Below are 23,522 nucleotides of genomic sequence, written 5' to 3'. Positions count from 1 at the left end.
CATCATTAATAACCAGAAAGCTAATCTGAAACTGTTAATATGAGATGTAGCTCCAATGAAGGAATTAAAAAATAAACAAAGTATACTCTCTTATATAAAAGTAAGAGAGGAAATCCACTTAGCACATACTTTCTGGAATTCTTCCTTACTAATAGCTCCACTCCGAATTGTATAAACAGGAGGGGGGGGGGATCTGAGAATGAGGGAGTCCAAAACATTCCAAGCTACTGTCCAAGTACCTCTTCACAGAGATGCACTGGGGGGAATTCTTTTTTTGGATTTTTTTTCCTACAGCCCTGGGCCAGATTCAGCTCATTTTTAAACCTAATCTTTCTTTTGCTAGCTTCTGCCTTAATCCCAAATTTTGTTCCATTCTGTTCAATTTTCAGTAAATTATCTTGTTGATAAGAGTGCTGATTTACTTTACACAATTTATTTCCAATATTCTGCTGGGATGGGAAAAAAATTAAAATTGAGATACGACAGAATTTCTATTTCATGTATTTCCCCTGAGCAGATTGGGTAGACAGTTGTACTATATCTACGCAATCCTAAATATATGTTTAATCCCAGAATTACACCACAGAAATAAGATAGAAAATGCCCCAAAATGGAAGTTCAGAAAAGCAAAAGAAATGAGATCCATCTAGCTTAAAGAAATACAGATAGGGAAACAGGAGGAAAGCAATTCTCTGATACTATGAAAGCCACATTTGTTTTCTCCTGATGTTGAAAATACATTCAAGAAGCTTGATTCATCAAAACCATTGAAATCTACAACTGACTAATACTCCTAAATAAAATTATGCTTTCTTAGCCTCTCTACATTACAGTGAGCAATATTGTGTCAAATTATCCAAGATGTTCAAGCAACTATAAACCTATCTGTATTTATGATACCTACAGTGTCCCAGGATCAATTGATCACCTTTTGCGTCCTTCTGACAAGCAGAGTCAATGGGAAAGGCAGATTCCCTTAACAACCATGTTACTAACTGAATAACTGCAGTGATTCACTTAACAGCTGTGCAAACAAGGCCATAAAATGGGGCAAAACCCACTTAAACAGTTGTCTTGCTAAGCAACAAAAGGTTTGGGTTCAATTGTGGTCATAAATCAAGGACTACCTATACTGATGAAACCCAGTTCCTCATTGCTATCTCATCCTGAACGGGTCATGCGGTGAAAGTCCCAGACTGGTTTCTGGAGTTTGTAAGAATCTACATATGAAGACTATATCCTACCAAAACAGAGTTGTTTGGTAAATTTTAGGGCGAACTTATGTTATATTATATTATATTATATTATATTATATTATATTATATTATATTATATTATATTATATTATATTATATTATATTATATTATATTATATTATATTATATTATATATACCCCTTATATTAAAGGGTTACTCTCTCCCCAAAGGAGTTGGTATATGAATTTGGGATCCACCTGGACTTATGGTTTATACTAAAAACAGGTGGAAACTACAGGTAGGAGAACATTTTCCCAGCTTTAGCAAGTGCACCCATTACAATCCTCTAATGCTCCAGCAACAGGAATTACCACCCTTTTTGCCACTTAAGTAGTCTACTACAATGTATTCTATGTTTGGCTGCCTTTGGAGGAGACATGTGGTACAAAATTGCTTTTAGAGCAAACCATAAAGTAAGAATAACACCTATTCTGAAGTTGCCAGTACACATCCAGCTCAAATTTGAACTCCTGATTATTACCCTTAAAAATGCAATATCAGGATTGGCAATACCTGGCCAAAATCAAATCTGCATCCAGTCATTTATAGAGCATCTATCTCAGGTCTGTCTTCTTCAAGGTTTATGGGACATGGGCCAGATAACAGATATTCTTATTTTTTATTTCCTTTTATGCAACACTCTGCCCCATAACTAACGATTGCCTGTCTTCTACAATTACTTCAGAAATTGCTTCAGAAAGGTCAAAATAGCATTCTTCTACAGGGCATTTGGCCCTTATATTAAGTTAATAGTGCCTTTACCATACTAGATTTTTTACTATTGATTTATATCAGTAATAAAATATACACTGTAAGCCACCCAGAGTTGTTGGATATGAGATGGCTCATTGATCAGTTGACTGCAAGGGACGACGAGTGTCTGTGCCTTCAGACATATAAAAATCTGTTAATGTAACTTTACAATAAAGTAGAATTAGCTTCTCTTGTCATGTTTTATGTCTGGTTTACTCAGAAAGGTTTAGAATACTACTTGTAGACCATTAGGGCTAAATCAGGCTAGAATTATTGCAAATATTTTTTTCTTAGTATTATCCTTTAGGTAAATACTAATTATATTACTTACTTGGATAATCTACACTACCAAAAAAAGCCTTTTGACTAAAAAATACATATAGTCTTTGACTACAAAAGGGACTGAAAAATTTGTTAAGTGGTGTGGTCATTAAGTGAGGCAACATGTGACCACATACGATTTTATGATCTTTTTGCTGAGGTTGTTAAGTGACTCACCAGGATTGTTAAGTGAGACACTGACTTTGCTTGTCAGAAGCCATCACAAATGGTGATGGTCAAGTGACCCTGGGATACTGCAACCATCAAAAATATGCAATGGCTGCCAAGCACCACTATTACAATCACAATCACATGACCATGGGGGATGCTGCAATGGTAGTAAATGTGGGGACCAGTTGTAAAACATTTCAGCCCCATTTGAACTGTTGCTAAACAAATGGCTACAAGTTGCAAGGACTACCTGTAATACATGGCACATACATAAATACATATATAGTTGAGATTATTTCAAGCACTAACATAAGTACATGATTTCTCCAGTACTTCCACCAATTGTCAACAAAGGAGCTGCTCTGCTTGTATAATAATGTGATCAAAAAAGCAAATAATGTTCACACTTTCTTCAGCTGCATATAAACTAATCCTTTACTTTCTTGCTATGATTAGCAAGACCATGGACTTCAAAAATAATAATTTTAGAATTTTCAAAATTAAAACCTGTTATTCATTAGATCAATTCCATACTGCAATTTCAATAAGCTTCTAACAGATGTTTGTAATTGAGATAAAGGAGAAAATAATATAACAGGTTAGAAACATTTCAGGAGAGGCAGGAAACGCCCATTCAGAATAATGCAATTAGTACTGGGTTAAAGAAGTAATGCAAATCATCATGCAAAAAGAAAAAAAACAATCCTCCAAAGCACAATTTTTTAAACATTACAAAAGGATGAAAATATTCACTTTCATAGTCTTTATGTGTGTTTCTTTTACTGTACATGAACACACGTGGAAGTAAATTCTACTGATAGAATGTACATCTAAGAGAATTAGAATCTAAACTTCAGCCCTGTAAACTGAATATATATTTAAATTCTTCCTGCCTTAAACCTACTTCGTTTAAATATTCTCTGTTAAGTAGTATTGTTTAACTTTTAAAACTTTGTTTAAACTCATGCTGCTCAGTCCATCCAAGACTACAGTAGCTACTTTCTAGGATGGAATAGAGTAGAAGAGAAAATATGAAACTGATTAATATGAGCAGATTTCTACTTAGTGTAATTCACAATTGATACACTGGAGCACTGAATCCGCATTGCCATAAGCAGATCACTGCAAACTAAAATCAAGAAGAGAGTAGCTACTAGTGCTCAGTCAATGTGGCATGCAACAGCTTATGATAAACTTTTCCGCAGTTACATAGTAAGCCTATGAGTTTTGAGACACCCTGCAGCTCAACTATTGCAATGCCCTCTCTGCGAGGCTGCCCTGAGACATTTCAACTGGCCCAGAATGCAATCAGTGATGTGCTATCCTTGCTTCATGAGTGACAATAGTTGCCAGTGTGCTTCCAAGTGCAATTCAAGATGCTGGTTATTGCTTATAAAGCACTACCAATTTAAGGGACTACCTATTTTCTGTGATTTGTGCCTGGATGATATATGCCAACGGAGTTGGTATGCTCAGGTCCCTTCAACAAAGCAAATCTTTTGGGACTTAGGAAGTGCATAGCTTCCCCTTAAAATCCCCATGGTTTCTCCGATAGCACTACAGAGGGCCTCAAAGATGTGGTTGTTCTCTCAACGTGAATGGAACCTTTTGGTAGATGTGCTTCCTATACAGGTAATCCTCGACTTACGATCACAATTGAGTCCAAAATTTCTACTGTTAAGTGAGACATTTGACCCATTTTATGACATTTCTTGCCACAGTTGTTAAGCAAATCTGGCTTTCCCATTGACTTTGTTTGTCAGGTCACAAAAGGGGATCACATTACCTTGGGACACTGTGAGCGTCATAAATATGAACCCGTTGCCTAAACATCTGGATTTTGATCACATGACCATGGGGATGCTACAAAGCTCTTAACTATGAAAAATAAGTCACTTTTTTCAGTGCCGATGTAACTTTGAAAGATAACTAAATGAACTGCTGTAAGTCAAGGACTACCTGTAAATTGTATATTTGGGGGACTTGGTTGTCTGGATTTTTCATTATTTCTTTGATCGCATTTTTATTTTACTTGATTGCATTTTCACCCTATTTTCCTTATATTGTATATATACTATATACCAGTGATGGCGAACCTTTTTCTTATGGCATGCCAAAATTGTCCCAGCGCGCGCTTGCGTACCCATACCAATTCAACCCTCCCTGCCCAACTGTGGATGCACGCGTGACCTACCCACACATGACCCCTCCCCAGGCTCTGGAGGCTTTCCTGAAGCCTGGGGAGAGCGAAAATGGCGTCTCCTGGCTCCCCGGAAGGCAGAAACAGATTGGTCCCGAACTTCTGGTTGGCCTGTTGAGCCTGTTTTTTGCCCTCTCCAGCCTCTTAGAGAGACTTTCCTGAAGCCTGGGGAGGGTGAAAAAACAGCCCCAATGAGCCAACCGGAAGTTCAAACTTCCAGTTGGCCCATTGGGCCTGTTTTTCACTCTCCCCAGCCTCCAGAGGCTTTCCTGAAGCATGGGGAGGGCAAAAACAGCCTCCCTTAGTCCTCCGGAAGGCTGAAAATCAGATGGCTGGTGCATGCATGTGCACTGGAGCCGACAGCTGGCATGCCAGCAAATATGGCTCCGCATGCCACCTAGGGCATGCGTGGTATAGATTTGCCATCACGGCTATATACTATATTATATTGCAATATATTATATTGCAAGCTTCCAGTTGGGAAGCACCAATATAGAATCAAATAAATAAACAAATAATAATAGCAACCCTTTTCATCTGGCAAATAAGTGCTCTGCCTTTGCTTACTGTAATATATTCTCTTCTATGAATTCTTCTTGTCTGGACTATACATCTCCTAGTTTAAGGGAGTTATGTTCAGTGAAAGAGAGTGATGACATTTTATTAACATATTAACTATGTAAAAATTAAGCTTTAAAATGTTTTTCATTCCAAAATTAATCATTCATAAATAAATTTGTTAGCCATCAATAGGTATAATTCTTCCACCTCTAACTTAATTTTTCCTTCAGAATTTCATAGATTGATGAGAAATTAAGGAAAACAAAGGATCAGACTCCTTGTAACAATACTGCAGAATAGCAGAAGAGATTCCTCTCTGTGTACCAAATCCCTAAATTAAATAAAATCCATCACTCTCCTCTCCAACAAATCTCTCCTATCCCTTGATTTGTTTTCCAAACAAATGTCACCTACAAAATAAGCCTGCATTCCATGCAATTTCTGCAGACAGCAGTAGCAGTAAGAAGTATACAACTCAGATTTTTTGCGCATACGTAAAATGTCGGGAAAGGAGGTAATTGGTGGTGACCACTTGCAATACTATAAGATAATCTCAAACTTGTGGATTATTAAAAATAGTATTAATTTTCTTCTTTTCATAACTCCTTAAAAACAAGTAAAAATTTAAATGTCTGGCAATTATAGTTAGAAGCAACATTATTAGCATTTGGAAGGAATTTCCAATCATCGCTGCCATTTTCCTGGACAACTCCAAAGCAAAACAACTTGTTCACCTTCTGACATTCCTCCCTCCAGTGTAAATTGAAAATAATTTATCTTCAGAAATTATGATTTCCAGATTTATCAGACAGAAAGTTAACGTTGGTTGCCCCCCAAATAGCAAAACGTTAAAATGGAGGGGAAAGTTGACAACATACATTGTTTTCTACATGATGTCAGAAAATTGTTTCAAGATTCAGAATCTGCACTTACTCTTTACCCCTTTCTTCCCCTTTCGTTCCTTCTTGTACTGTTCCTTCAGTTTACTTATTAGTCCCTGGTCTACATCCCAAACCTCAGCAGTTGGGGACAGGTCATCTTTGTCTACATGCAACATATTATTAAAAGAAAAATAAATCAACAATTGGGAATGCAAACTATTTGTGAGCGTTACAGGTTAATCAATAAAAAGTGTTATTAAAAAAACATTCCAGTACTTTAAAGGTGCAGTTTCTTGTACTGTTTGGTACAATGCTTCAAACTGTCATTTTATAGTAATTGGTCTAGAATAAAGAAGAAATTTGAATGTCTTTCTTATTCAATTATATGAAATTAATTGATTAAAACTGATGTATGCAATTACTGCAACTTTAGTAAGATATTATAACAAATTATTCAGGCAGACTTAAATAAGCAAATAAATTTATTTCATGCAATACCATTTAGGAAGTGCAAACTGAATTCTGAAACCATGCATTTTCCCTCTATTCTTATTCTCCATGCAATATTTTAGTAGCTCCAAAATAAATCCAGCAATAAAGGTAATAGAAAGTTTTATTCTATTAAGATTTTTAAAATAATAATATAACCAAGATAGTTTGGCACATTGTAGGACATCTTCAAACTTTTTATTTACTGAACTCTTCTTTTTATTCACCACAACCCAACCAGCCATAGCAAATTAAGGACGGCAGAGAATGATGGTTGAAACAGACTTGTGTAAATCCATAATCAATGCTGAAATGTTTGTCCCTTTAAGCCCAGAAAAGTAACATATTTTACTTGGAAGTCTCACTGGAAAAAGAATAAGAGTTCTGGATTTCCCTCCATTATTTTCAATGCTGAAGCTAGTGTCAATAATTTTATTTTAAAATTAATTACATTTCTACCTACTAACAAGCATTACCTAATGGAGAAGAATAAAATGAAAGCTTCAATACTGTGTTAGCTTACTTGGGACTGTTTGCTGAACTTAGCACTGCTTACTTCTAACCACAATAAAATCAAATACTAATAAAATATTTTGAAAAAGAAATTTCACAGCTAAGACTTTTTGAATAAAATGAGATCACTAAAATATTTCCTAAATAGTCAAGGCTTTGTTCAATTTATGTCCTTATTAACAAGATGATTCACACTTTCAAGTTAACAGTAATTCTTGAATCCATTATGTTAGTTCTAGGGAACTAAAACTTTCTGTGAGATAGAACTTCAAGAAAAAAAGCATTATTACCTCTTCACTGGTACTGTCTACTCTCTAAGATGAATTAGAAATACACTCCTAATGTTGCTTAAGGAAGAAAAATATGACCTCAAGTTCAAAATTCTTATCTAATAATACTATTCTATACTTATATTACATAATATGGATTAAACTACTAACAACAAAAATTTACAAGGCAAAATACACAAACTGTTGAAATCAGTTATTTTCATCTTCCTAACTTCTTCTTTACATATACTATTATTAATTCTGGAATGGGAATTTGTTTAATGAATACGTCACAGCTTTGCAAATATAACTGAATAAGTCTCTACTCAATAGGTAAAAATTGTTTTCTAGTAAGAAAATATAAATTCACTGAAATCTTTCTTACCTATCTCTCATGAACCAGAAGGCCAATTTCATTAGCTTAGAGCAGTGGTCAGCAACCCGCAGCTCGTGAGCCACATGCGGCTCTTTACACACTTTAATGCGGCTCTTCTGTGTGCCGGGCGCCCGCTCCCCTCCCTCCTCTCGGGCACTTCAAAACAAGCGCCCCTTTCCCTTTTTTCTTTTCGACCCACAATGATTAGGGAGGATCCTGAAGTCGGGCGGGGACGAGAAGCGAGGAGGCAGGAAAAGAAACGGAGGCTAAGGAGCTTCCCCCCTGCCCCCTCCCAGTAAAAATCTAACCGGGGAGCCGGGCGGGCAGTAGCAAATTAGCCGATCACGCCGCGTGATCGGTTAATTTGCTACTGCCCACGCGGCGTGATCGGCTAATTTGCTACTGCCTGCCCGGCTCCCCGGTTAGATTTTTGCTGGGAGGGGGCGGGGGGGAAGCTCCTTGGCCTCCGTCTCTTTTTCTCCCTCCTCGCTTCTTGGGGCTCCACCAATGGGGGAGCAAGGCCCGCCCAGTGCCAGGCTTTGGGCTAACACAGAGGTCTGCAAAGTTGGCTGTTTTAAGACTGGTGGACTTCAATTCTCAGAATTCTGGGAGTTGAAGTCCACCAGTCTTAAGAGCCAATTTTGCAGATCCCTGGGCTAATATGATTGATGCCCTTGGTGGACTTCAATTCTCAGAATTCTGGGAGTTGAAGTCCACAAGTCTTAAAGCTGTCAGGTTTGAAGACCCCTGGGGTTTTTTTTTCTAAAGGGCTAGGGGTGCAAGGGTCTTGCAACTTGACAGCTTTAAGACTTGTATGCTTCAATGCCAGAGTTCCTGAGCCAACATGACTGGAGGAGGAATTCTGGGAGTTGAAGTCCACAAGTCTTAAAGCTGTCAGGTTTGAAGACCCCTGGGTTTTTTTTTTCTAAAGGGTTAGTGGTGCAAGGGTCTTGCAACTTGACAGCTTTAAGACTTGCATGCTTCAATGCCAGAGTTTCTGAGCCAACATGACTGGAGGAGGAATTCTGGGAGTTGAAGTCCACAAGTCTTAAAGCTGTCAGGTTTGAAGACCCCTTGGGGTTTTTTTCCTAAAGGGTTAGGGATGCAAGGATCTTGTAACTTGACAGCTTTAAGACTTGCGTGCTTCAAATGCCAGAGTTTATTGAAACTAAAAACAGTGTACCATCCTATGTATTTTCGGTTTTAAAAATGTGGCTCTCAAAATAAATTTCAATCGTGGTTTTGGCGAGATTTGGCTCAGTTGAAAAAAAAGGTTGCCCACCACTGGCTTAGAGGAAGTAATCAACTTGTGCAATTGTGAATAATAATAATACGAATATCAACTATGCACATGTTGATTCATACATGAATTGAAGAAATTGTGTGAAATATTAACAAATCCAACGGTCTATATAACATTAAGGGAATTTAGTAGATGGAGAACTTCCCAACACCTTTAACTGTTGTAGTTTCAAGCCTTTTCTTGTTCAGGTAGGCTACAGCAAGAACAGTGGGAAGGTCTTGTTGCATTTATGCCTTACTACAGTGATGGCGAACTTATGGCACGTGTGCCACAAGTGGCACGCAGAGCCATTTGTCAGGGCACGCGAGGCGCTGCCCTGTCCACTGGCCAGCCCACATACGTGCGCTGGCCACCTGAGTTCACCTTTTTAAAAGCTATTTTTCGCCTTCCGCAGGCTCCAGAGGCTTTATAGGAGCCTGGGGAGGGCGAAAAGAGCCTCCCCCCCCCTGAGGCTTCAGGGACCGTCCCTGAAGCCTTCGGAACACTTAAAACCACCCTCCGAGCAAACCGGAAGTGACTTCCGGGTTGCTCGGAGGGTTGTTTTAAGCGTTCCGAAGGCTTCAGGGACCGTCCGAGGCTTCCCTGATGCCTTCGGAGCGCTTAAAACGACCCTCCGAGCAACCCGGAAGTCACTTCCGGTTTGCTCGGAGGGTGGTTTTAAGCGCTCTGAAGGCTTCAGGGACCGTCTGAGGCTTCCCTGATGCCTTCGGAGCGCTTAAAACGACCCTCCGAGCAACCCGGAAGTCACTTCCAGTTTGCTCGGAGGGTGGTTTTAAGCGCTCCGAAGGCTTCAGGGACCGTCCGAAGGCTTCCCTGATGCCTTCGGAGCGCTTAAAACCACCCTCTGAGCAACCCGGAGGTCACTTCCGGTTTGCTTGGAGGGTGGTTTTAAGCGCTCCGAAGGCTTCAGGGAAGCCTCTGGACGGTCCCTGAAGCCTCCGGAGGGCCTCAGGGGGGTCAGAGGAGGCTCTTTTCGCCCTCCCCAGGCTCCTATGAAGCCCCTGGAGCCTGGGGAGGGCGAAAAAAGCATGTAAAAATGGGGGGGGGTTGCACGTTGTGCGCGCATGCGCACTGGAGGGGTCGTGCGTTGCATTATGGGTGCGGCACACCCGCATTCGACCCCCCCTGCACTCCCCCCACTTGTGGCACGCGAGCCAAAAAAGGTTCGCCATCACTGCCTTACTATGTATTTTTCTGGATGCAATCCAAAGTATTCAACTTAAGTATAAAATGTTGTATCAGAAGAAAAGGCAGATAACTGCTAAAATAGTATATTTTAAAACATGCATCTACTTCTAAAATCAATCCAGCATACTTCCTGCTACTTTTCTCCATTTTACACTTTTACAGAGGATCCCGTACCCTGCACAATGCATATTCTATCCAATAAAAGTTTAAATCCAATAAAAAATATCTGCAATGTTTGTATTTCTAATTATATATTTCCTATCTTGTTTCAAGTCAACCTCTGAATAATATCTAGAACAGAAATCTTAAAAGTAAGTAAAATAATGTTAATATATTTGTTCTTTTTGGTTGCGGTTTCACCTCTTTTGAAAACAATTTGAAGTTAATAAAAACATATAATATGGATTTGAAAAAAATACAAATATAGCCATTTCCTATTGTTTTACAAATACAGGTCTCCAACAATCCATTGTAGAAAAAGAAATTCACATTAAAAAGCATTTTGCACACAACTGAGCTCCACTGACAACATAGTAAATCTTTGGAAAGGGCATGAAAAACAGAACCTCATGTTGTTAACAAGTAATCAAAAAAATAATCTTTCCAATGACTGCTAGGCAGCATTCTGAGTGTTGCAAAAACAGTGAAGGGTATTTTTGTTAATGGTGATCTACGGCACGGGTAAATTTGTTTAATTTAGAAAATACAATATCTTAGCAAGATCCATCAATTTCAGTGGAAATTCAAGGTAAGCATGCATTACTAAAAAAATTTCTAAGAATTATTTTCCATGTCAACATGTAATGCACTGTATTTTGTGAAAATTTGTATGTCTAAAATAACTGACTGCCAGTGTTATTAATTAAGGAGTGCATTAAAACACTGCCTTATTTCATAACTTTGTTTTAAACAATAATTCTAAGATATATCAAACAAACTGCTTAATATTATCAAAATGATTTGACAAATGTATGATTTACTTCTACAGGAAGAAAACAGTAGGATGAAAAAATAAAATGATAACCAACAAGCAAGATTTAAATGCCTAAAAATATCACAGAGAAAAGAGAATACAAATTTAAATTAATATAATTGAAATATATATGTTTTTCTTTCAAATTCTTTTGTTTTCCTACTGCTTTTTATGTTTCTTACCCCATTCTGTCCCATCTCCTGAACTCCGTGCTTCTCCTGCTCCTTCTCCATCTTCTGCTGTTACTAAGAAATCAAATTCTTTCAAAGCTTCTTCTGTGTCTGGGTCATCAGTAAGGTCAGCAGCTAGTCCTTCATTTCCAATCTATAAGTCAGTTTTGATAGAAATACCATTAAAGATCCTATCATTCATGGGATAGTTTTATGTAATCTTCTCCTTCCCTTTCTCAGGATTGTAAAGGATATGTTATTCTGTTTAAATATTTTTTACCCATCATGCACCAACAGTCCCATTAACATGATTATGGCAGATGAAAATTATGCTGCAGTACAGAATTAGCAGCCAGATAAATATACTTAGAATTAAGCATTTATCAACACCAGTCCCTCCATTCATGCCTAGCCAAGGTATTGATAACAAAAATACAAACAATATTAAGGTGCTTGATTTATCTATTCCACTATTTATTGCAATAGTTCTCTATACAAAAAGACAAAAAAGGAATAACAAAATATTTAAAATAACAATAGTTAATAAAACTATTTGGTCTTTTTTACTTTGTGCTTTTTATTTATCCGATGTTTTTCTTTTCCATCTGTAATATCTTCTATAATATCATTCTCTTCCTCTTCATCACTATCATCTGCATTTTCCAAAAAATTAAATGTTTCAAGAACATCACTGGGGTTCCTACAAAAGAAATAACTTACAATATCAGAAATAGCTGTGATCTCCTTTCAAACTAAGACTCAATTATTTCACCTCAAGAGAAAATAAACTTATTTCTAATTCATAAATATCAAGGAAACTACATACATACATACATACATACATACATACATACATACATACATACATACTAAAGTTCTGATTGTAACCTTTTCATATTTAAATGTCATTAAGGATAAAAATTAATTTGCATGTACTTTTTAATACACAAATTGTTAGTTATCACATAATGAAAACTTTCAGAAAATAAACAATTTTAACCATGAAATAGTTTGTAATTATGTAGTCATAATTGCATGACTATAAATGATAGAAGCATATCAATAAATTATTTAATTTCTAGTTGAAAGAAAACACTTTCATTCCACAAATTCTTGCAAATTATCCTAAGTTATACAGATGCAGTATTTATCTCAGCTGAGATATAAGATTTTTAAAAATAAAAATATACATCTTTCTAATCAAAGAAAACCATCTTTTTAGTTTTGTGTAAAAATAACATTTTTAAAGAAAATAAATTAGTTATCAGATATACCTTTGAAGGCAGTCATTTATGCTAAACATTTGTATTAGTTTGCCTACCTTTTCATGTCTTGACCCTTTTGTTTTGATGTGGGAGATTCTCCTCCATTAAGAATCTGTTCCAATTTTTTTGTCTCCACTGAGCCATTTGGTTCTGAATTGGAAAGTCCAAGTAAAGACCTCACCCTCTGTGATCGTACATCCAATATTGTATCTGTGTAACCGACTTCTTGGAGATATCTAAAAGATAAAAGAAAGTAGAATTTAGCCATGCATACACACAATCCACCAGTGCGCCTTTAAAATGATCTGTATGGCAGTTTAAAATACAGCTATTATTACCAAATTGTTCAAGAATTTGGTACCGAATTCACCCCCCCAAGTCCCTTTGGCACCGCCCCGAGTCCCTTTGGGGAGAGGGAGCGGTTTATAAATCGAAATAAAGTTAAAGTTAAAGTTAAAGAATATCTTAAAGCTTATGGCACTGCTTTTTGGTTCTAGAAAGTTTAATTCACATTACCTTTTTAGGTAAATCTATTCTAAGAAAAAAATTTCCAAACACTTATTTTAGATTACTTGCTAATTACAGTACTAAGTTCAAGCAAGCATACACAAACACGTCAGAACCTATATACTTATGCTTCAATGTACAATGACCTTCAACCCAATATAATATGATACTTACTGTCTTAGCAACTGTCTGCCTTGTTTCCAAGTTAGCTGGCTATTATGAGGCACTGTAGGAACCTCTGTATCTTTGGTTTCTTCTGAAACACAGTAAATAAATAGACTAATTATGTGCCATCAAGACACCGTTATCTCTTAGTGATCTGAATAAAATAACAACTCTGTTATTAGACCCACCCCCTACTCAAGCAGGAGACCTATACCGTTTCAGACAAATGGCTGCTGTCCTGTCTATTCTTAAAAGCCTCAAATGATGGTGCACCCACAATTTATTTTTAGTATATTATTAGATGTTTAAAAGTGAGGGAAAAGTTACGAGGTACATGTAATCTTTATAATTCCAGGTTATATATGATATTCCACTTGAATGAAAAGCTATATTTGCTGATACATACGTTCCTCATGAACATCAACATTTATATTTACATAGGAGTAAAGAATGGAATATTCCCTTGGTAGCTGATAATAACATTGACAAGGAAAAGCATAGCCACCTGCCATCTTTAATTTCTTAAACTGTGTGTCAACTTTTCATCAGCTTTCTGATTAATTTACTTAATCCACCTTTTTAAAAAACTTGCTGATTTTAGTTTTAGTTCCATACTTTTTTATTACTGTTCTTGAAGAATAACATGAACTTTATCTTGTTCACAGATAATATGAATAAATGGCTTACATCAAAAAATAAGAAAACTTGAACAAAAAAGGGAACTATGAAAGTGAAGAAACGTAGAATGTAAAAATTGGAAGCCAGCTTGGAGAACATCCAGTTCCCCTGCCAATTGTAGGAATCCATTACTACATTTCTTATGGCTATTTAACCTTGGTTTAAATATTTACAATGAAGGAAACTCCAAACTCCCAATGCAACTCTGGCACTATTATTTTTTTTAACCTTTAAGAAACATATTCTGATTTTCAACTGATTTTGTAAAAATACATTGGTTCCTATTATGTCTTCTATAACAAGCCAAAATGTCTGCCCTATATTCTACATGACAGCTCTTCAAATACTCGAAGAGTTGTCGCACAATATTCTCTTCTTTAATCTAAATAAGGCTACTGCATCAAACCTTACTTCAAGTTTTCCTTCTAGGACATTTACATTTGTTTGCCCTCAGCTGGACATGCTTTATTGTGTCATTGTCCTTCATTAAAATGGGGATAGACACAGTATTCTAAAAGTAATCTGACCAATGTAAATATCGCAAATTGCCACTGCCAATCACACCTATTTATAGAAAGGCATATGTTTAATGTGTTGGGCTAAGAAAATATACTCTCTAGAGCAGTGTTTCCCAACCTTGGTGACTTTAAGTCCTGTGGACTTCAACTCCCAGAATCCCCCAGCCAGCATAGCTGGCTGGGGAATTCTGGGAGTTGAAGTCCACAGGACTTAAAGTCGCCAAGGTTGGGAAACACTGCTCTAGAGGTCTATGGAGATTCTCAGTCATCCAGGTCATGGTTGTCCCAAAGGTGCTTTCAAGAGACAATTGGGCTTTCTGGTTTTTCTTTGTAGACGTTTCACTTTAAGAGAGCTGAAGAAGCTTCTTGAATGAGAAGCTAAACGTCTTTTTAAAAAACCCAGAAAGCCTCTTGAAAAAGAAACTTTGGGACATACTATCTAGAGATATTGTAATTATAATCTTTGTAACCTTTATCATTGACTATTAAGACTTTTCTAGGTATGTGAGTAATTCATTAATCCACAAATCGACTATTTTGGAGAAGTCTTAAATGTTCTTTTCCCCCTCTGGATTGAACCATTCTGGGAACAATTCAATAATTTTCAGACGTCAATTGTCTGACCTGGATGCATTGTCACGGGTTCTAGATGAAACAAGCTTACTGCAGAATATAAACAGAGCCAGAGTGATACAACACTGAAATGTGGTGTGTTTCATTTAGCTCATAAACGAAGTCATCCACCATGTGATATAGCAGTGTGAGAAAAAAGAGTTTCCCTCTTTAATTTTTAACTGTAATATACAAATTGTATATTTGTATATAATTATTTATATATACAGTTTTAATTAATTATTGTAATTGGTGATCATTCTTGTTCATCATTGTGTAGAAATTCTGGTCCATTTCTGAAATACGTGAATTCAGTAACATCTGATAAATTTCAAACATGAACTGTACACTTTAGTTCTACCACAATATTTCTATGGGATTTAGGTAGATTTTGATTTGAACAAATTCAGTTCTGAATTTCTTCTTCATCATGCATTTTCTCATACACTTGCTTATAAGTTGGAAATATTGTGTTGTTGCATAACTCATTTGAGCTTCAGGTTTAGATGACAAATTACCTGATATTCTGCTGTAGAATTTTTCTGAGCCAAAGCAGAATCTATGCTTCCTGCAATGTTAGCAAATTGACTATATCCTGAAGTAGAAAAACATCTCCCAAACCATAGCACTTGTTTTTTTGACAAGCAATATGAAGTTATCATGTTTGGTTTCCACCAGGTATAATGATACATGTAACATCAGCACCTCTACTTCGGAGTCATTTGTCCCAAAACAGGGGTGTCAAACTGATGGCCCAAGGGCCAGATACATCATGCATAGGCCATGCCTACCTCAGCTCTGAGAATGGGAAAAACATTGTGAACCATCATGTGACGGCAACATGTGGCGAGCTTGACACCCATGTCCTAGAACAATCCTCCAAAGCTTATAGGTTCATTCAGATGGTTTGGAGTACGTTTGAACTCACCATCAATATTCTTCTTACTAACAATTACTGTCTTGGTGTTCTCTTATGCCACTATAAAACCCAGCAACTGTTCTATAATGGAATCATAATTGCCAACTTTAACCAAGGCTTCTTTGGGGTTAGGGTTAAGAATTAAGGGTTAGGGTTAAGAATCTAAGGATTCTTTGGGGCTCCTAGACAACATTTCTTGGAGGTGATTTTCAAAGGATACCTACTTATTTGAAGATTCACTGTTGTCCAAATCTTCTCCATTTCAAGGTTATTTCTCTGACTGCCAACTGGTAGCACACGAGAACTTTAGAACTGTTCTCTAATGTTTCCCACGCAATGGGCTTTAACATTGTTTTATGGAGATATTAAGAAACAGCACTTCTGTTCCTTTATAATATTTTTAACAATGCTGAAAAGTTGAAAGCCTTCTGCTTGTAAAATTATAATTTTTGGACTTAATAATAAAAATGATGTGTTAAAAGCCAAAGTGTCTGTCTTTTTCAGGCTAATAGTCTAATACTATGAAAACTTGAAAAAGATCACATAACTTTTGTGAATAGAATGAAACCCAATTTTAATCACAATACAAAACAATATTGATTGTAAAGACTTATTTTGGTATAAAAGAATGTGAGCTAAACACGATAAATAAATTTTTACCTGATTCAAAAGTTGGCATTTTCAAGTCACCTTGATTCAATTCTGTGCCATATTTTAGTTTATGATATTTTGCCCTTAAAAAAAAACATAAGTGAATTGACCAGTAAATAAAATTTGATTTGCATTTTTCTTACAACATTCATACGAAGATGTCTAAACATTAATCCTTGCTCTTTTGTAAATTAAAATCACAGGTACGTGGACAGCTATAGCTACCAACTGCTTACTTGATCATGGCTAATTAAATCACCCATCAGGAGACTGGCCCTATAGTTAAAGGAAATGATCAATGTCACCTCACTGTCTATGACATGTAGGATTGGCTGTGGGGCCAAATTTTCATGTTTGTGATCTTTCCTATTAAGCTTTGTCCAAAAGCTAGTTCTTTCTTGAAAACTAATGGGGGAGCAGAGTTATCGAAGAAATTAAGATGGTGATCATGATCATGCAATCAAAGTCTTCCCTTTATATGCATGTGGACAAAGGTTGATTGTGATTGCCAAATCATGACTTTTTTTAACCTTTCCACTGCACCCAGGAGAAGAGAGAAGTTTATAACAGTGAAGATTGCTCTTATGAACTTGGCGTTGGTCATCGAATAGATTTGAAAATATGAAATAGTGTTTTAATTAGCAAGTCTCCTGTTTAATCATCTTTGTGTATACAGGTGCCTAGTGTATTAAGCATATTTTAAAAAATTCTACCATTAAAAAGCAAACAGAACCATATATACAACCCACAAAACTACATTTCATTTACTGACCAACATTAAAATAAGAACAATAAGTGAGTTAGTTTCTGTTTACAAAAATAAATGTTTAGTCTTTAAATAACTGAATTGATTTGTCTTCTAAATTAAAAAGGGTAAATAGGCACCTGCAATGGGTTTCAACAGTGTAGAGTTTAACATAAGGGAATAATCTCCAAATCATAGACTGCTGTATATGAATTCTTGTTAGAGCTTTCACTAATTAAAACAAGTTCATAACAATCTTAGACCATCCATATTGTTATGCTCAAAGCCATGTATGGATATATAAAACATCATCAATACCTTCTAATTGTACCGGGGAAGCAACTGACAAAGCAATAAATATAATGGTTCTAGTATCTTGTTCCAATTAGTAGCCTAGCTACCATGTTTTCCATCAGCTGGAGCTTCAGAATACTTTTCAAGAGGAACTCTAATGGAGCACATTGAAATAGACAATTTGGGATACAATCAAGGCAGGAAACCAACTGGTTCAGGAATAGCCATAGCTAGCACATTAAATAAGTACCAAATGCATTCCTTGTCATAGCCTCCACCCTGTAATTAAATAATAGTTAATCTGCTGTTTCATATGAATTAGACCTATTTTGAACAGGTTGAACCCAAATCTCAGACCAAAACACTTCCAACTTAACTGAATTTAGTTCCATATTACTCTTTTTCATTCAGACCAATGTTCAAATTCTACAATTTTCTTCAATTATCAATGTCAAGTTAATTAATACGAAAGTATTATATGTAAACATTCCAGTTGAGAAACATGAGATAGATACCTTTCTTGTTTTAATGCATATTCTAACATTTTTATTCTTCTTACTAAATCTTTCTTCAAGTTTTCTTGACCCTTTCTCTCGCCTTGCAAAAATGCTATCCGAGCCTGAAAATACAAAATGGTAACATAATTATCTTTCATTTGAGTCATGTTTATACAATATAAGACATAACAACTTTTAATTCTGTTTTACACCTCCTAGAAGAATTTACATGGATATTATTAACAAAAAGAAAATAATCTATAGATCGTACTGCTTTGTAATAAATACAGTGTTTTGTCAAACTAATTGCCCCGTTCCTAATAAATTATTATTTTACAGTAAACGTGTTCAAAGCAGCATTCAAAAACAAATATGCATTTCTAAATCATAAATCCTGAATCAGAAATAAAGCAGGAACAATGCAATCCTCACAGGAAAACACAGGGAACTCTCTATTCAAGAAGCTCAATAGCATTGAAATGCTTAATTCATCATTACATTACATAGGTTCTTGTTAAGCCTATGACATTTAATGAACTGGAATCAGAAAGATTCCCGATACAAATAAAAGAACCACAGCTTTGCATAAATGCCACACTGTAATTACACAGAAATAAACTTTAAAGCAGCACTGTTAGCATACTAACAGTCCCAATGGTGAAATTTCATTATGAGTTGAAGTTTTAAGGAACATGTCATTCAATACAATTTGCTCAATTGCTTTGGTTGAAAAGTGCAAAATATAACAGCACTTGCAGCAATAGAGAATTTTCATTCCTTCACCCCTAATATCCCACAAAAAATATCCTGTGAAATATGAAGGATTGTGAAAACATTGTACATAGGTGTATGAGGAAAATGTTGAAAATCTATGTTGTACAGGTGTCCATCCGACTGGTGCAAGATGCATATTGCAGTGTTGAAGAAAGGCTGTGTCGGTAGGACTGTAAAAGGATGTAAGATTATATGTAAATATATACAGTATATGGTAGGTTCTGTGTGCATGAGTATATGTTTTACATCTCTATCATAAGATGTATATAATATGTTTTGTGCCATAGTGAATTCTGGGACAGTGAGTCAGTCATTAAGTACAAGGAACAGCCATTTTTTCAGCTCTTGTTGTAACTTTGAGCAGTAATTAAACAAATGGCTGTTAGTCAAGTACTACCCATAAGAAAGTATTTATATGAAAATGGCAATAAATTTGAACATTTAATGTAATTTATTTCATGAAGTATCTATAGTGCCTAGCTTTTAGTATATCATACATATGAAGTCATGTTAGTATTATTATTAATCACAATTAATTTCACTGTGAGATCATTACATTTAAAATGAAATTATTTAGTTCTAACATTCAAATTAATGTGTATTTCATCAGTTTAATCAAAAACACAATTTAAAATAAACATACTCAATAAGGACATCAATAAAGACATTTTCCTTTTTCCAACAACGCTTATTCTCCTAATTGGGGATATGGATCATGAGTTCAATAAACACTAGAGGGTGCTGCAGCACAATCTTGAGTATTTATTAAATATTTTGAAATATTTACAATAAGATATTGTGTCAAAGCTCTATAATTATGTATACATGAATGTGTAAATATTAAAAATTGTAATGTTTATGAACTTTTTAATGAATACCCATGAAACATTATATACTAATAGTATATTGTACTTCATTATATTTTGTTATTGTATGAAAATTGTGGGTTTTGTTATCTCTGCAGTTATTTTATTACTTCCCATTTTTAATAATTGAAGCTTTTTTCTGGATTTAATTTTATCATAGCTTTGTAAAAAAAAAACTTTTTGTGCATCTTGAAGCTTTAATACTGAATCTATGCCTAAAGACAGCATATAATATATGCAACCCAAATCCTATGCATGCCTTACTTCTTGTATTCCCATCCATTAATCCCACTTTATCACAAGATAAAATCAATCATATAGATTGCCCCTTCTGCAATAAATTTATTCACACAATGCAATTATATATCCTCACCATTTTAGCTATTGTCTATTTACTGAAGAACAAAGGTGTCTTCCACATGTTTCCTACCAATACGGTCCTGAGCTTTCTTTTGCCAATTTGGCCTGCATTTATATCTATATGTATGCATATTTTAAAAATGAGACTACTTCTGTGTAGCAATTAAAAACATCAAGATAAAAACCAGGAAATTATGAATACTAATTCTGACTTGGGTACAAAGCCAGCTGGATGACTTGGAGACAGTCACTCTCTCTCAGCCATAGGAAGAATGCGATGGCAAACCAGTTTTGAAAACTGTTACGAAGAAAACAGCAAAGGCTTCTTTAGACAATCACCAGGAGTCAAGACAAAGAGAGGAAAGGTTTATTTCAAAAAGTGTGTGTGTATGAATGCCTAATGTATGCTAGAACCACATTCCCTTATGCCCTGTCACCAAAAAAGGTGTAGGTCAAGACAAAGAAATACAGATATATAAATATGATTGGGTAGTCCATTTCTTACCTATTTTAAAAAAACATTTCCTTCTTTTTTTCCTCTCTTTTGTCTACCATTATCCCACTCCCCACCCTGTACTATTGCCACTGAATTATATCTGATTATTATAATAAGATTTGAGTGCTTGATGAATTGATAATGATTATTTAAAATTAATTACCTATAGAATATACTCTGCATAAAAATAATTGATCCTTATCTTGCTTGCAAACCAGTTTCACAAAGAAACTGTACACTCTGTAATTTTCTTCCTACCTTCCCCATCAACAAAAACGGGGGGAAATGTGATGGGAAGATAGTTGCAGTGGGAAGAAAAGGGAGAAAAAGGAAAATTGAATAAATATGAGGTAAAGGGAAGAATAGGGTAGATAACTGAATAGGGTAGAAACCTCATTATTGTTATCAATAGGCAAATATCCAACCCAAGTAGCAGATAATTTTAAATATACTGTATACACTGTATTTTTCAGAGTATAAGACGCACCTTTTTCCCTCAAAAAAGAGGCTAAAAATCTGGGTGCGTCTTATACACCGAATACAGCATTTTTGGCCTCCCGAAACCCTGCCCCCTTCACCAAAATGGCAGTGCATAGCCTCTAGGAAGCTTTTAGAGAGCTCCTAGGGGCTGGGGAAGGCAAAAATGAGTAAAAAATGGGCTGGTTTTTGCTCAATTTTATCCCCCCCCAGCCCCCAGGAGCACTCTATAAGCTTCCTAAAGGCTATCCATGCCCTTTTTTAAACGAAAAATGGGCCCATTTCCGCAAAATAAATGGGCTGGGTTTTGCTTGTTTTTGCCCCCCCTCCCCAGGAGCACTCTGCAAGCCACCTAAAGGGTATTTATGCCTTTGGGGGGGGGGGGGAAACGGGCCCATTTTTGTGAAAAACGAGCCACTTTTGGGAGGTTTGCAGAGTGCAACACCCTTTTTTTTTCCTCTTCAAAACTTTGGTGTGCTTTATACTCCGGTGCATCATATACTCAGAAAAATATTATATATATATATATATATATATATATATATATATATATATATATATATATATATATATATATATATATATATATATATATATATATATATATAGTGTGTGTGTGTGTGTGTGTGTGTGTGTGTGTGTGTGTGTTACAACCCCTGGTATGCCCAAATATGGGAGGGAGCTCACTCCTCCCTCTTTCTGTCCTTTCGGCTCATCACAGAAAACCATCCAGGCAGAAACCCATATTTTTATTTTTAATGTTGCCTTTTTATATTTGTGTTGTATTTGTGCTGATAAAATAAAGGGAGACTAGTATAGATCCATTTCGAGCTATTTAGCTCTCGTCAGCTAGCCATACCCTTACTGGGATTCGAACCTGGGCTGTATTATACACTAGGCAAGAGTCTTAGCCGCTATGCCACAGGCTCTCCTCCTTTATCAGCTGAGCCAGGGAAATAGTGGCTAAGACTCTTGCCTACTGTATAATACAGCCCAGGTTCGAATCCCAGTAAGGGTATGGCTAGCTGATGAGAGCTAAATAGCTCGAAATGGATCTATACTAGTCTCCCTTTATTTTATCAGCACAAATACAACATATATATATAGTGTTCAGAAGTGAGATCTGTAATCTTTGCATGTCTTTACCCATTTTTTAAAACTTTCAACAGCTTCTTCCATTCCTTTCAAGTAAAATAAGACAACTCCAATCTTACTCATAAATAATTATGCAGAGAGAAAATCTTGAACAATGTATATGTACAATCCTGTGGTGGTATAAAGGTACTAAAATAATGGGATAGAAATTACTAAATAAAAAACCCTGAATTTTGAACAATTTTAATAAATGTACTATATCTTTAATATAGAAAGTGAGGATTTAAAGATACTAGTAGAGAAGCTTTTTGACAAGCAACTTTGTTTACAAATTAAATGATGGCCATGAGCAACATAAAAATGGCTGAAAGAAAGAACTTCTGTCTTCAACTATTTCAGCTGGATTATTGTAGAAATGGTTTCCTCTAATGAAAAAGGCAATTCCATTTTCTCCTGTGGCCTCCTATAAAGTCTAAAATTTGACTTGAGAATATCTCCTGACACATTGCAACTTTTCCACCCTTCGCTAAACCAGGCTTGGGCAGCATGTGATGCATCCAGCCCGCGAGTTTAACACCCCTGCTCTAGAATATACTTTTGAAATATGTAGTAGGTTCATGATGGAAGAAATATCTCTGCACAATCTCCTAGACCAAAACTTGGGTTTTATCAGATTATAGATACCACTGACAAAAACGAATATATTTTGTACATGACTTAAATCAGCGGTCCCCAACGTTTCTGGCTTTGCAGACTGGTGGCAAGGGGGGGGGCGAGGGGGGTAATTCCACACAAGCAATGGGCTATCATACTTACACAAGTGGAGCTGTGTGTGCTTGTGCACTTGCCTGCCGCTTGTGTGGCTTGGTTCCGAACAGACTGTGGCCTGGGTATTGGGCACCCCTGAATTAAATGGCATTTCACCAGCATAAAATCCAACCTTGCTGCTATACTTAACAGACATTCAAGACTAATGGAAACAAATTTTAAGATCCAACTTAGTATGCTAAACTTGAAGGTTTACTATTTAATAAAGATATCTGCGGCCTTGTAAAAAATGTATTGTTAAAGGATTTTATTAGTCCTTCCATCCATTTTTAAAGACAAAACAACAGTTATATAGATTTACTCTGAACTAAATCCCAAGTTACTACAGAATTATAGTATTATTTAACACT

At 36.0% G+C, this 23,522-nt stretch overlaps 1 protein-coding gene across 6 annotated transcripts in view; it reads right to left on the bottom strand.

Moving 5' to 3' along the window:
• The window catches only part of STRN3 (striatin 3), a 57,744-nt gene that overhangs the window by 15,384 nt on the left and 18,838 nt on the right, over nt 1-23,522 (bottom strand). For 3 of the 6 annotated variants that reach the window (XM_081936879.1, XM_081936874.1, XM_081936877.1), the window contains exons 2-8: nt 18,295-18,398; nt 16,750-16,823; nt 13,372-13,453; nt 12,747-12,926; nt 11,993-12,125; nt 11,438-11,579; nt 6,197-6,307 (exon numbers count right to left, since the gene is read on the bottom strand). In XM_081936879.1, the coding sequence (XP_081793005.1) occupies nt 6,197-6,307; nt 11,438-11,579; nt 11,993-12,125; nt 12,747-12,926; nt 13,372-13,453; nt 16,750-16,823; nt 18,295-18,323 (751 nt within the window). In that variant the 5' untranslated portion in view covers nt 18,324-18,398. The remainder of the gene's footprint in view (nt 1-6,196; nt 6,308-11,437; nt 11,580-11,992; nt 12,126-12,746; nt 12,927-13,371; nt 13,454-16,749; nt 16,824-18,294; nt 18,399-23,522) is intronic. The other 3 variants (XM_081936876.1, XM_081936878.1, XM_081936875.1) reach the window with 2 other exon arrangements.

Source organism: Natrix helvetica (assembly GCF_964273705.1).
Source record: "Natrix helvetica genome assembly, chromosome: 1".
Taxonomy (NCBI): Eukaryota; Metazoa; Chordata; class Lepidosauria; order Squamata; family Natricidae; genus Natrix; species Natrix helvetica.
The sequence above is the reverse complement of the archived record's forward strand: the minus strand, read 5'-3'. Positions and strand labels throughout refer to the sequence as shown.